We start from the raw sequence: 13681 nt of genomic DNA, 5'->3' as shown, positions 1-13681 counted from the left end.
CGCATTTTACATTACATTTCCAGTTTTCACACATAAGCTTAATTTTAACTTACCCTACCTATATAATACGTAATTTACATGCAATTACTGTTATTATGACGTAGGTGAGAACAAATGGATACACACATTTTTGTTGAAAAAATTGTAACTTCAATTAACTCAGAAAATGTAGGCCTAATTTTATTTTCAGAGGAGAAGTGGTGTAAGTCAAAAATGGGTAATGAGAGTTAAAGTGAACATTCTGTAAAATGCAGCGCAAAGTAGCAGTTAATATTGAAATTATTTAAACTATTAGTAGTCAGTGAATAGCACGAAGGATATATTAATTGCTACTTTGCGCTGTATTTTACAGAATTTTTACTTTAAACCTCATTACGTAATTTTGACTTATACCACTTCTGCTCTGAACGGCTCAAATAATCACTGGTAATGTAAAATCAACACCAATAACAGTCATGCAAATTATTACAGAAAAGTTTGCTTTTTATATTAAAATTAAAAAGGCTCTTTTATTTCTTGAGAACTTAATACGTCTGCCACATGAATCTACATCAACACATCAGAAATTTATCGACACAGTCTGGATTTATTCAAGACGTGAATATTTTGCAAAAGGATTATAATATGCCACGAATTCTTAAAAAAATTAACACCATAATCCCTACTTGAAAGCAATATAATATTCAACTTTTGAAAAATATAAAGAAAAAAACACGAATACAAAAATTATGGAATTACTTGCATTAAAAACTCTAGATACATTATCCAAAAATCGGAATGGTTACACATTTACACATGATCTCTGCAAAAAAAAAAAATAATATACTGTAACAGGTATTTACTTTGTTTTTATTTAAACTCTCCTTCCTGACATACAAATAGGTAACTGATAACTAATAAATGCTTTATAGAACACAATACGTAGGCTACCTACAGCGTGTATTATAGGTTATGACTGAGTTATGATTTTCTCTTGGTCTTTAGGGAATCTGAATAACGACAAATTCGGAGATTTATACTTGTTGTTTTGGGAATTTTCGTCATTGCACACATTGCCTTTAAAGCGGCTACACACGACCCAATCTGCAGGGTCCGATTTGCAGGGACCCTGCCGATCGGGTGGTGTGTAGGCTTGGAGGGACAACAAACCTCTTGTCGGGTGGTTGGTTCGGGCAGCCACCCAATCTGCCGACTCCCCCACTCCAACACCCTGCAAGTTGGGTCGTGTGTAGCACGATCGGTCCGATTTGTTGTCAGCTGCAGCTTGCAGAAGTGGCGTTTATGAAGAACTGAGGGCAGTGACAGTGAGTGCCACGTGAAATGAAGGAAAAGGAGAAAAGTCTGGAAGGATGTTTTTGAACTGTATAAAGATATGCCTTTTTTATGGGACATTTCAAACGCAAATTATCTGAACAGAGATATGCGTAATCAGGCTTTATAAATTCTTCTCGAAAAATACAAATTATGTAGTGCACAGCATGCCAACACAATAGGATCAACGTTATCAATATGCACACCTATGTTTTGTCGAAAATATGAGAAGAGTTTAAATGTTTTCTTATTTTTAAGAGGTTAGGTACAGCTTACAGCAGTAAAATTTTGGAAATATTAAACATTTTTTTTCCTCCATTACCGTATCTTGTACAATAATGAAAATTAATATGTATAAAACACTGTCCTTCTGCTTACTTACTTACTTACTGGCTTTTAAGGAATCCGGAGGTTCATTGCCGCCCTCACTTAAACCCGCCATTGGTCCCTATCCTGAGCAAGATAAATCGTCTCTATCATCAAATCCCACCTCCCTCAAATCCATTTTAATATTATCTTCCCATCTACGTCTCGGCCTCCCCAAAGGCCTTTTTCTCTCCGGCCTCCCAACTAACACTCTATATGCATTTTTGGATTCAGATAATGCAATATAATATTTGTTTTATTCAGTCTTATGACAAATCAATTATTAAAACAATGACTTATATTTCATAACATGTAGTCATTGAGTTTTATACAAATAAGTTACGAACGTTTTCGCCCATTCAGGCATCTTCAGGTTCAGTGTACAATATCTCATTATTAAACTTTAATAATGAGATATTGTACACTGAACCTGAAGATGCCTGAATGGGCGAAAACGTTCGTAACTTATTTGTATAAAACTCAATGACTACATGTTATGAAATATAAGTCATTGTTTTAATAATTGCTTTGTCATAAGACTGAAAAAACAAATATTATATTGTATTATCTGTATTAACATTGACAATCTGAATATTTACAGCATGCTTTCTAAGTTAATTTCTGGATTCGCCCATACGTGCTACATGCCCTGCCCATCTCAAACGTCTGGATTTAATGTTCCTAATTATGTCAGGTGAAGAATACAATGCATGCAGTTGTGTAACTTTCTCCATTCTCCTGTAACTTCATCCCTCTTAGCCCCAAATATTTTGCTAAACACTTTATTCTCAAACACCCTTAACCTATGTCCCTCTCTCAAAGTAAGAGTCCACGTTTCACAACCATAAAGAACAACTGGTAATATAACTGTTTTCTAAATTCTAACTTTCAGATTTTTGACAGCAGACTGGATGATAAATGCTTCTCAACCGAATAATAACAGGCATTTCGCATATTTATTCTGTGTTTAATTTCCTCCCGAGTATCATTTATATTTGTTACTTTTGCTCCCAGGTATTTGAATTTTTCCGCCTCTTCAAAAGATAAATTTCCAATATTTATATTTGCATTTCGTACAATATTCTGGTCACGAGTCATAATCATATACTTTGTCTTTTCGGGATTTACTTCCAAACCTATCTCTTTACTTGCTTCAAGTAAAATTTCAGTGTTTTCCCTAATCGTTTGTGGATTTTCTCCTAACAAATTCACGTCATCCGCATAGACAACTATCCTTCTCTGTGAAAAAAAAAATATATATATATATATAAATTTTTACGGTTAAAAAATGATTTACTTTTTTTTTTTTAATTCAGTTCAGTGTGCAGTGATGATGCGTTTCCCTCATAACTCAAAAACTATCTAACATTCTGTGAAGGAATTTTTGTTGTGTGTATTTATGCACGTCATATCTACAATATGATGCAAGATCACTTCTCTACCGTTAATAGATTGTTTGATAAAAAATAAATTCATTTTAAAAGTGGTCAAACATCAGTATTTTCTATTACACAAAATAAAAAAAAAAACTATTGTTTATTAAGGACTGTAGTTGAAAGAGCATGATATTGTAAACATGAGTTTCAGCAATAAAATGAAAAAAGAGAGAACATGAAAAGTTAACAAGTTTTTAAATTATGAGGGAAACGCTTCATCACTGCACAGTGAACTCTCAACATTTTTAATCTTGAAAAAAAAATATATATATATATATATATATATATATATATATATGCCTAAATATTTTTTTAATCGGAAAAAATTTTCTTCATATAGTACCTGTTCATCGTTATGTAACAACAAACTCAATGAAATTCCAACTTTTTGAAACTTGGAAAGTGAACGAGCCATGATATATCTTTTCACAACTTAGCGGATCAGCCTACTGCAAGTTGGGTCGTGTGGAGAGCAGAACCAATTCGTCCGACCCAACCGCCCTGCAAATCGGACCCTGCAGATTGAGTCGTGTGTAGCCGCTTTTATTCCGACGCATGATTAAAACGTTATTATAACATCTCGCATACCTTTAAAGCACGTGCCGGCTGTATCAACCCTATGACCAGTGCCTTGCCTGCAGCTTGAGCGCTAGTGTCGTGAATGTTGGCAAAAAAAGTATTGAAGTTGCGCGACTGTATATATTAGACTGTGGTCACTATCATAATCGCTTACGCAACGGTTTTAGCATTGAGCGGGAGCTGCATAGCTGCATATCTGTTCGTGATCTGTGGTGGTAAGTGTGTATTACAATCGATTGGACCAATTTTATGAATTTCAAACAGAAAGAAAACTTTCAACGTAAAAAGTGAAAACAGATATGCTAATATATAAAAATTGTAGTCCTAGTTATACTTGAATTTCCAATGAACTATGAATTAACAAAAAACGAAACGAAGTGTAGCTTTCTGAAGACCACGTTAATTAGGTTAGATGTATTTAAGTGTAGAAGTAAATGGATGCCTTTGCTATTAATGTATAACCTATTTAGGCTACCAGTACATTTTAAAGTTTATGGAATCTTCGTTCTCGCTATTCACCATATATGCGGGGGAAAATTTTAGAACACGGATTGTACCTACCAAATTATGTTTTAAAATACTAAAAAGAGCAGATTTGTATGCGTTTGTCGAATGCGCATCATTATATTTACAAAAAGGCACTTTTCAGTGCCAATAATTTATTTTGTGTGCACAAGGTTGGCATTTTGAAGTAAGAGGGAAAGGGTGCAATCCATGTTCTGAAACAGATTAACAAATTAAGATTAAGATAAAATATAAAAGATAGGAATACCAGGTTTTTTGGCAATTGGTTGGTTATGCTTACTAAGAGTCGTTATAACAAAAGACGCCTCTGGAAATGAACCATGTTTTAAAATCCATGAATGACTTCATCTGCACTGATGGATGACGATGACACAGTTTCCTGCTCTACACTTGGAAGCAGCAATGTTTCCAACCTGTTTTATTTTTGTGTGGTTAGTATTTTTTTTTTACTGCAATGAGTTTTGAAAACTCCGTTTTTCATGAGAAGCTAGTCACTGGCAAGATCGAGAAGCTCTTGAGGACACTATTGAACTACAGGTCTTCAGCCTGTCGTGATTTCCCAGCCACTGGAGCTTGTCCTTCAAGAATCTTAGAGTTTATTTGGAAGCCGCAGATTCATTTTAAGGAGCCTCAAGGTCAGCAGACAAATCGTCCCATGAGATTACTCTATAATTAGGGCCTACTGAGTTTTTCCGAGAACACAGTAGCTATACTGATCTGGTCCAGAGTTCACATTCGTGCTTAACCGAATGTTGAATAAGGAGATAATATTAGGCAATATTTTTGTTTGAGTTTGGTAAATTTTTTAGACGTTTCTTACAATTCATATATTTTGAAGGGTCCACAGGCCCGTTAGGGGATGCCCATACACCTCTGGTACCGCCTCTTAGCTCCATATGTGCTTTTGTATTGGTCACACCGTGTCTAAGTGGTGTGCTATAATTTTTAAGTTATTTTCAATACTTAAATTCTTTCTGCTGTGTGTGCTGCGTAGCAGGATGAAAGTTTCTTCTCCTGTATAACGACTTGGAGCTGTTATTGTACACTGTAACCTGCAGTTGCATATGAGGTTGTCTCTGCTCCTCTGTCATCAATCATTCCTACGAGGAATGCGTATTCCGAGTGATGTACTGCTTTATCGATTATCTCGAAATTAAATCCCAAATCTCTTTGCAATGAATATGAAGGAAGGCATATGATGGGGACGTTAAGCCTGGCAGCCTCCTTGGTGCTATTCGACAGGAGAAGACTATGTGCTGGCATCGGATTTCCCCTAGTCCCTTCCTTACCTTCATCATCATCCTCATCCATTCTCTACACTACACTTACACGAACACTTAACATACACTCACCCTAGTACACGACATAACTCTTCACAGATACACATCATGCATAATGTGGCCTGCCGAAGTGATACGCAATTCTTGCCGTTTATCCGCAGTATATGGAACCTGAATCACGCAAAGTGAAGTGGGTAGGCATTAGATACATACATACATTATGTCTTTCACCACTGCACCCATGTTACTGCTGGGCAATTCCATTGTCACGGGTGTGACATCTGCACTTCTAGCACAGTAGTACAGATTGCTAATTTTTTAAAATTAAATCTACAAAAAATTAATAAATTGCTCAGTGGTATTATTTCAATTGCTGGAAGTTTCCAGCCAGAGTTTGAATGTATGATATGAGATAGTTATTTTACTTATTCAGCAACAAAGCTCTGTCACGGATGTGACAGTTTTGGGACACAGCATAGGATACTCTACCAAACAAGTTAATATTTCTGCAATTTTTATTGGAATTTAAATTTAAAAATACTTTAGTGTTATTCTACATAGTTAATTTGATATAATTACTTATTGGCTACATTTGAAAGACATATTTTATTAAATAATTTCTGAATTTTCCTCCTGTCACGGGTGTGACAAGGATTGTCATGGGTGTGACAGCATGCAATATTTTTGTCTATGGATGGTTAATAGGTTTCCAAATGAAAAAGAATAATCCCACTAAAGACATTTTACAGAAACTGGAACATATAGGCCTACTTACGTATTGAAACTATTAAAAATACATAAACTCTTAAAACCAATATTACATTTTTTTAGTATTTCTCTATACCATCTTAATACAAGTACTTTATTGTTACAAAAATAGCTAGTCACAATTATTTATCCTCTTTCATAAATATTTAACTGGCAAGAAAATTCATACAACACCCGAATTCCAGAATGTTTTAGAAGTAGGAGGTGGTAATACAGCAGATATTTGACCATAGCTGATGTAGGAAATTTCTTTTTCATTAGGTCTGAAGATTTTACTACTTGAATTAGCCTGCTAACTACATTCATACACATCACTTAACTTCATCATTTATTTTGCCTCAACTGGGTTTTGGCAAATGGTTGCATACACATACAGTATGTGGTTGAATTTTTCTTACTGTCACTGGTAAACTTTATCAAGACGCAAGATCCTGGCTTCATTGAGTCCATTGTTACAGGCAAAGTCATAGGTTCCTGGCTTGGAGATGTTATTTCTGATACTAGCAGTTCTTCATTCTCTGAGGCAGAATAAACATCTGAGAATTAGTACTTGAATAATTTGAATTATTTAAGTGTCGATACTGCTGTTCGGCTAGCACAAAAATGCTCTCTTTGCTTGAGGAGGAATAGTAATGTTTTGATTGTAATCCAGGTATAGGACGAATATTCTTCCACCTTTCATTCAAGAAATGTTTTTCTTCTATTTCTGCCTCAGGGAGAAGTATTAAGTTACATCAGTTCTGAATTAATCCTTTGTTGCACTTTTTAAAAAGTCATAAGACTGCTTACGTAATTTTGTCCATCTGAAAAAGAAAGCACTATTATTTATATCTTAAAATTAAAACAAATTTTAAATTAGCATAATTGTACGTTAAGCATAACTCAGTAGCCTATTAATATTTTAGGAGAAAAATTCGCTCTGGCGCCAGGGATCGAACCCTGGTCCTTGGTTCTACATACCAAGCACTCCGACCACTGAGCTATGCCGAATTCAATCCACAGCACTGGATAGAACTCTCCTCCTTCGATGTTTCCCTTTGTGGCCTGGCTCCAAGTTAGGCATATATATGTTGACGTGTATCCAATGTCAACTGCCATTATACTAGGAGCGCACTCAGCTGAGTGACTTGTTGGCCGGGAATCCGCAGTTATTATGCACTGCTAGCTGAGAGAATATTATAAAAGGTAAAGGTAAAGGTATCCCTGTAACATGCCATAAGGCACTTGGGGGGCATGGAGGTAGAGCCCCATGCTTTCCATGACCTCGGCACTAGAATGAGGTGGTGTGGTCGGCACCACGCTCTGACCGCCTTTTACCCCCGGGAAAGACCCGGTACTCAATTTTATAGGAGGCTGAGTGAACCTCGGGGCCGTTCTGAAAGTTTGGCAACAAGAAATATTATAGATATATTAATTTGTCTACAGAATTTATCTGTAATATTGACACTTAATATTTTAGGAGAAAAATTCGCTCCAGTGCCAGGGATCGAACCTGGGTCCTTGGTTCTACGTACAAAGTGCTCTGACCACTGAGCTATGCCGAATTCAATCCACAGCATCGGATAGAACTCTCCTCCTTCAGTGTTTCCCTTTGTGGCCTGACTCCAAGTTAGGCATACAGTAGAACCTCTATTATCCGTGGTAATGAAGGGGGTGGAGTGAACGGTTAATCGAAAAATCGGATAATCCGTACCATAAAAAGTTTTCATAAATTAAGTACATAATATTTTCGTAATTTCCTCCATGGTCTTCTCTTTTAATACGCTAGGTAGTGGATCAGAAGTTCACTAATTTGTCTGTTTTTTGTTTTTTTACAATTCATGTTTGATTTTTCGATAAGTCAGTTATTAAAACATTATTTATTGTACTTAATGTCTGGTTTTCAACGACGGGTTTTTAATGGCCAAGAAAACTTATGACGACTGTCTGTGGAAAGATAGGAATAGTAGAGGTCTCATGCTGTAGACTTACAAATTTTATACAGTTTATATATTTTAATTTTCATTAGCCTAAATCGCTTACAGTTGTAATTCATATCTTGTATTGTAATGTGAGATGAACCATATTTTCTCTTTTCCCAAACCACTCATTTACTTGCACTTTTTTTCTGTAGTACAACATGTTTTCTTTTGACACTTGAAGACATTTTGCCTAGAAGATAAACAGTACGGCCACTCGAAGAGTAGGCCATAATGCGTAAGGGTAAAGGTTTATAAAAATAATTCTGTAGAAAAAATTCGTACTAATATAATGTACAGTACCTCGTATTTTTTCTGCGAGCGAGAAAGACAGACGGATAATCCACCAATCGGTTAATAGGGTGACGGATAATCGGGGTTTTACTGTATATATGTTGACTTGTATCCAATGTCAACTGCCATTATACTAGGAGCGCACTCAAATTAATATATCTGTAATATTCAGTAGCCTATGCTTATATCATTAGGCCTATCAGTATTTTTTGTGATCAGAATTAATAGACTAGACTGACATGTTCTATATAGACTACCTTTTATAATGTTTGGCTGGCTGTTATTGTACCTACTGTTCATTTAAACATATTGTATAAATGTTTAACTCTTCAATTACAATGTTTAATCCAATCTAAATGGCCATTTAAGATAATGGTAACAGAAAAGCACTTTAAAATATATATTTACCTGTTATTATTAGCAGAGGAAAAAAAAATTCTCACAGATTGCATTACCGTAAAATATAATTTACATTTTTTTTTACATATAAATTCATTAGGCAAAAACACCTTATCATTGTAATGATAGTTTCTGTAAATTTTAAAAGTGTGCAACTCCTGCTATAAAGATAACGATAGAAGTTATATACATGTACACATAGTGTAACGGGTGTGACACAAAATAACGTTAATTTTTTTTTAGAAAATGACTAAAAGACTGTCATAAAATTATTAACAGTCCTAAATTATTAACAGTTCACAAAGAAGTAAAAGAAAATAGGGGCTTTTATAATGTGCAACCATTAATTTGGCCAATAAATAAACTGTTTAAATTTTTTTGTCATGGGTGTGACACTGAAACATAAGTTACTCTGTTAAATATCATAAAACCTACTTACCTTGAAAATTACTTGTAGTTGTTTTCTTTCACATAACTTCGCACAGTGTTCAATGAAATCCAATTTGGATAACGACGATGTTTCCAGGTGAATTAACAGTGATATCAACTTGCGCAATTTTCACGACTGTAATATAACAACTGACAGATCATACTTTGCACCTCAGAGAATTAATATTTTAATTTCGGAACTACTTTATTTGCTGTTGATTCATAAAATATCACTCATTTACTACAACAAATTATACTTATATGTATAAAATATTTATTTCTTATTTTTTCTCAAAGGCTCATTTTAAATGGAATGGCCCTGCTGCTGACAAGTAGTCCCATTATCGGTGATAAGATTAGATGGGGGCAATCCTATAGAACATGTGTCCCATACTTCCATACTTTTTGCACCCACAAGAACAGCAGCCTCGTCGTCATGATGTGCTTGCACAGGTTTGGTTGCAGTTCTTTAGAACATGGATATCATACTTATGTACCCTTCAGTTTTCAGTTATTTAGTCCAGGGTGCATACCGTACATTCTTTGTTCAGAATCAGTAGACAGTTTGTAGCACAAATTAAATAACTTATCATTATTGCATTCAAATACAATGCCCTGACCGAGAACAGAAAGGATTAAGTAGATTTTACCTCTCCTGTAACATATAGTGAATTCATCCTACATCTGGTGCATACAAAGTTAATCCAAAATCAATCCCTTCAAAACCGGCGAAAGTGCATGACGGATGGTGAGGCTACTGTTCTTGTGAGTGCAAGATGTATGTAAGTACGGGTTCTATAGGAATGCTGTCCTAGTTTACTTTTAACTTAGTGTTTAGTATCAGGTTGCGCAAGGTAGATTATCGGAAAAGAACAAGTGTAGAATCCAAGTCTTGCTGTCAGTTCACTAAATTTTGTAATGTTCACATACAAAATCACTAGTCTTGACCTATACCTGTAATCTCTATTGTCTCGTCTGTAACTGTCACAACTTGTGCTGGTTGCCTCCATTGTAGTGTAGTGTAACATGCTTTCGATTCTAGCTATCAAGTCTGTGCCTGGTATTTCACCCCACTACTTATTTTACTATTTTAACCAAATCATAGCTTGACATGTCATTTTAGCGTAGGTATGTCGGTTTTTTTTTTTAGTGAGTTATTTTATGACGCTGTATCAACATCTCAGGTTATTTAGCATCTGAATGAAGTGAAGGTGATAATGCCGGTGAAATGAGTCCGGGGTCCAACACTGATAGTTATCCAGCATTTGCTCATATTGGGTTGAGGGAAAACCTCAATCAGATAACTTGCCCTGACTGGGATTCAAACCTGGGCCACTTGGTTTTGCAGCCAGACGCGCTAGCCGTTACTCCACAGGTGTGGACATGTATGTCGACTGTGACTTATAAGCCTGATGGAGTCAGCCTGGGTAGCGTAGTCGATATAATGCTGGCCTTCTTTGCTCGGGTTGCATTTTAGATCCCTACCCAGGTCTGTGTCACTTAGATGTGTTTAAGTGCGACAGGCTTATGTCAGTAGAATTACTGGCATGTAAAAGAACTCCTGCAGGACAAAATTCCAGCACATCAGGGATGCTGATATAATCTCTGCAGTTGCGAGCATTGTTAAATAAACCATAATTTAAAATTTTTATAATCCTAGTTGGCATTTTCAAAACGAAAAGTTTTAAAAAATGTGTTCAAAATTGTTTAAAACAATATCTGTTGGTTAAAACAACGTTTGAAACTACGAGGCGCATCCAGAAAGTAAGTTTTCCGATTTTTTCCCCTTGAAAGTAAACATAATTATATATATTACTTATATATTACTCTTTCATCTTATAAACGTAATTAGCCGTGTCAATTGCGCATGCGTAACAGATCTATGACGTATCAATCATATGCCAGCCTGGTGCCAGAAGCGTGGCAGCAGTGGTCTGAAATGGAAGCTCTTATTCCTTCTCCCGCCACCTGCGAGGTTCGGTCGGTGATAAAGTTCTTTAATGCACAAAGCATTGCGCCAATTGAAATTCATCGGCAGCTCTGTCAGGTCTATGGGCCGAACATCATGAGTAAGCAGATGGTGCGTCGCTGGTGTAGGCAGTTTTCCGAAGGTCATCAAAGTGTCTATGATGAAGAGCGCAGTGGGCGACCGTCCCTCATCAATGATGATCGTGTTGAGCTGGTGCGGCAGTGCATCATGGAGAACTGTCGCGTCACTTCACGATTACGGAGCTGAGCAGCCATTTTCCGCAGATATCGCGATCCTTGTTGCATGAGATTGTCGCGAAGCACCTGCTGTTCAAAAAAGTGTGTGCCAGGTGGGTGCCGAAAAACCTGCAACGGTATCACGATGACGGCGACGAGTTCCTCGACAGGATCATCACGGGCGATGAGACTTGGATTCCGCACTTCACCCCGGAAACCAAGCAGCAGTCAATGCATTGGCGGCATAGTGGATCTCCGGTCAGGACGAAATTCAAACAGACGCTGTCGGTACGGAAAGTGATGTGCACGGTGTTCTGGGACAGGAAGGGCATTCTGCTCATTGACTTCCTTCCAAGAGGTGAAACAGTGAACGCTGACCGTTACTGTGAAACACTGCGAAAATTGCGACGTGCCATTCAAAACAAGAGGCATTGAATGCTTACTGCAGGTGCTGTGCTCCTCCATGACAATGCTCGTCCACATACGGCTTGGCACACAGCAGCTGTTTTGACGGAATTTGGCTGGGAGTTGTTTGATCATCCACCCTACAGTCCTGATCTTGCTCCCTGCGATTTTCACGTTTTCTTGCACCTCAAGAAATTCCTGTCCTCCGGTGAGCGTTTTGGCAACGATGAAGAGCTGAAGACTTCTGTCACATGCTGGTTTCATTCACAGGCGGCAGAGTTCTACGACAGATGGATACAAAAGTTGATCCCACGATACGACAAGTGTCTCAATTCTGATGGTGGCTATGTTGAAAAATAGCTGAAACATTGCTGTACCTGTTGCCAATAAATGTTTTCCTGAAAGTGTGTGTTCTTTTTTTTTTTAAATAGGGAAACTTACTTTCTGGATGCGCCTCGTATATGTTTCTTGTTGTTTAGTCAACTGTCTGGAGACAGGTCTGAACCTCACAGGTGATACCAACAACTAAGCCAGGAGATAATGGGGTAGGATGGCCAGTTCCTTTCCCTATTATATGTTTGAAACATGTTTTTTTTTTTTTTTAAAGATATTTCATATAAGTTATTTCTCTCATTTTCTGGTTTTATTTTATCCTAATTATTTACAATGTAAAATCATGTTTGCATTCTCTTCAAGATTTTATAATATTTACAGTTTATGATTTTACAGTGGTGCTCCTGACTTTATGCAGCCAAACTTTGACTTTTTACAAACAAACATTATTATTAATAAGGAATTTTTGTAGGATGTACAGAGCAAACAATTTGAATGCTGGTATCTGCATATAGACCCACTGTCTAAAGAAGATTTTATTATATTTATAAGAAAAGAAACCCACTGAAAATAATTTTAAAATACTTTTATGAAATATTCTAGTTTTTTTTTTTTTTTTTTTTTTTTTACTTTTTTATAAACTTAGCTTAAAATTTCAAAATGAAAACAATACACCATAGGGTACCAATTTTTTCTGTTGTACTACTGAGTCTTTTCATTACACCACCAAACACTACTTCTACTTCATTAAATGTTTTGTTGTTGAGTGTATTGAAAAGCATAGAAAAGTATGGTACGAGTAAATCACTCGATTATAATCACTCACTCACTAATTGATACTCGATGTTGATGTCATGAGGAAGCAGAAATTCGGATATTCACTTTGATTGGAAATGTGTCTTTGTTGTGTCTTTTTGTTTCTGTTGTGTGGTCCAAGTAATAAACAGTAAATCCAAAGTAATAGGTGTTTTAAGTATAATGTCTAAATATTTAGTGAAGTGAAATTCTGATGATGAGAAAATCTGTATAATTGGCTTGTGCCCATGTGGAATAATCCCTCTGAATCTAACATCGAACCACAAATGGTCAAAGAGCAGGAACAAATGCTTTCTCCACTGTTTCAATGAAATCAGAATTGCAAGTTTGTACCTATTCAAAACTGAACTGTCAAGCATTTTATAATGTTGTAAAAAATGATTTTTCACTGTTAATAGATCTATTTGGCTGCCTGCCCACCCGCCCGCTCGCCCGCCTGCCCACTTGCACACCAGCCCATCTGCCTGCCCGTCCATGTGCCTGCCTGCCCGCCCGTCCGCCTGCCTGCCTGTTTATACTAGATTTTATAAGCAATCTGAGGTAAATTTGAAAATTATTCTTCTTTATGAAACTCACT

The 13681-nt window shown here is 36.4% G+C and overlaps 1 protein-coding gene across 8 annotated transcripts in view; it reads left to right on the top strand.

The window, feature by feature from the left end:
• The first annotated feature begins 3913 nt into the window (after window positions 1–3913).
• Window positions 3914–13681, top strand: part of LOC138715397 (P43 5S RNA-binding protein-like) — a 150751-nt gene continuing 140983 nt past the window's right edge. For 2 of the 8 annotated variants that reach the window (XR_011336284.1, XM_069848255.1), the window contains exons 1-2: window positions 3917–4099; window positions 13503–13644. Coding sequence is in view for 3 of the 8 variants with exons in the window: in XM_069848255.1 (XP_069704356.1) it covers window positions 4038–4099; window positions 13503–13644 (204 nt within the window). In the remaining 5 variants the exon portion in view is untranslated. Of the gene's footprint in view, window positions 4100–13502; window positions 13645–13681 lie in introns of those variants that run through there. The other 6 variants (XM_069848257.1, XM_069848256.1, XR_011336288.1 and 3 more) reach the window with 6 other exon arrangements.

Source organism: Periplaneta americana, chromosome 15 (genome assembly GCF_040183065.1).
Source record: "Periplaneta americana isolate PAMFEO1 chromosome 15, P.americana_PAMFEO1_priV1, whole genome shotgun sequence".
Lineage (NCBI taxonomy): Eukaryota > Metazoa > Arthropoda > Insecta > Blattodea > Blattidae > Periplaneta > Periplaneta americana.
Note: the sequence above shows the minus strand (reverse complement) of the source record. Positions and strands in the feature narration are given on the sequence as shown.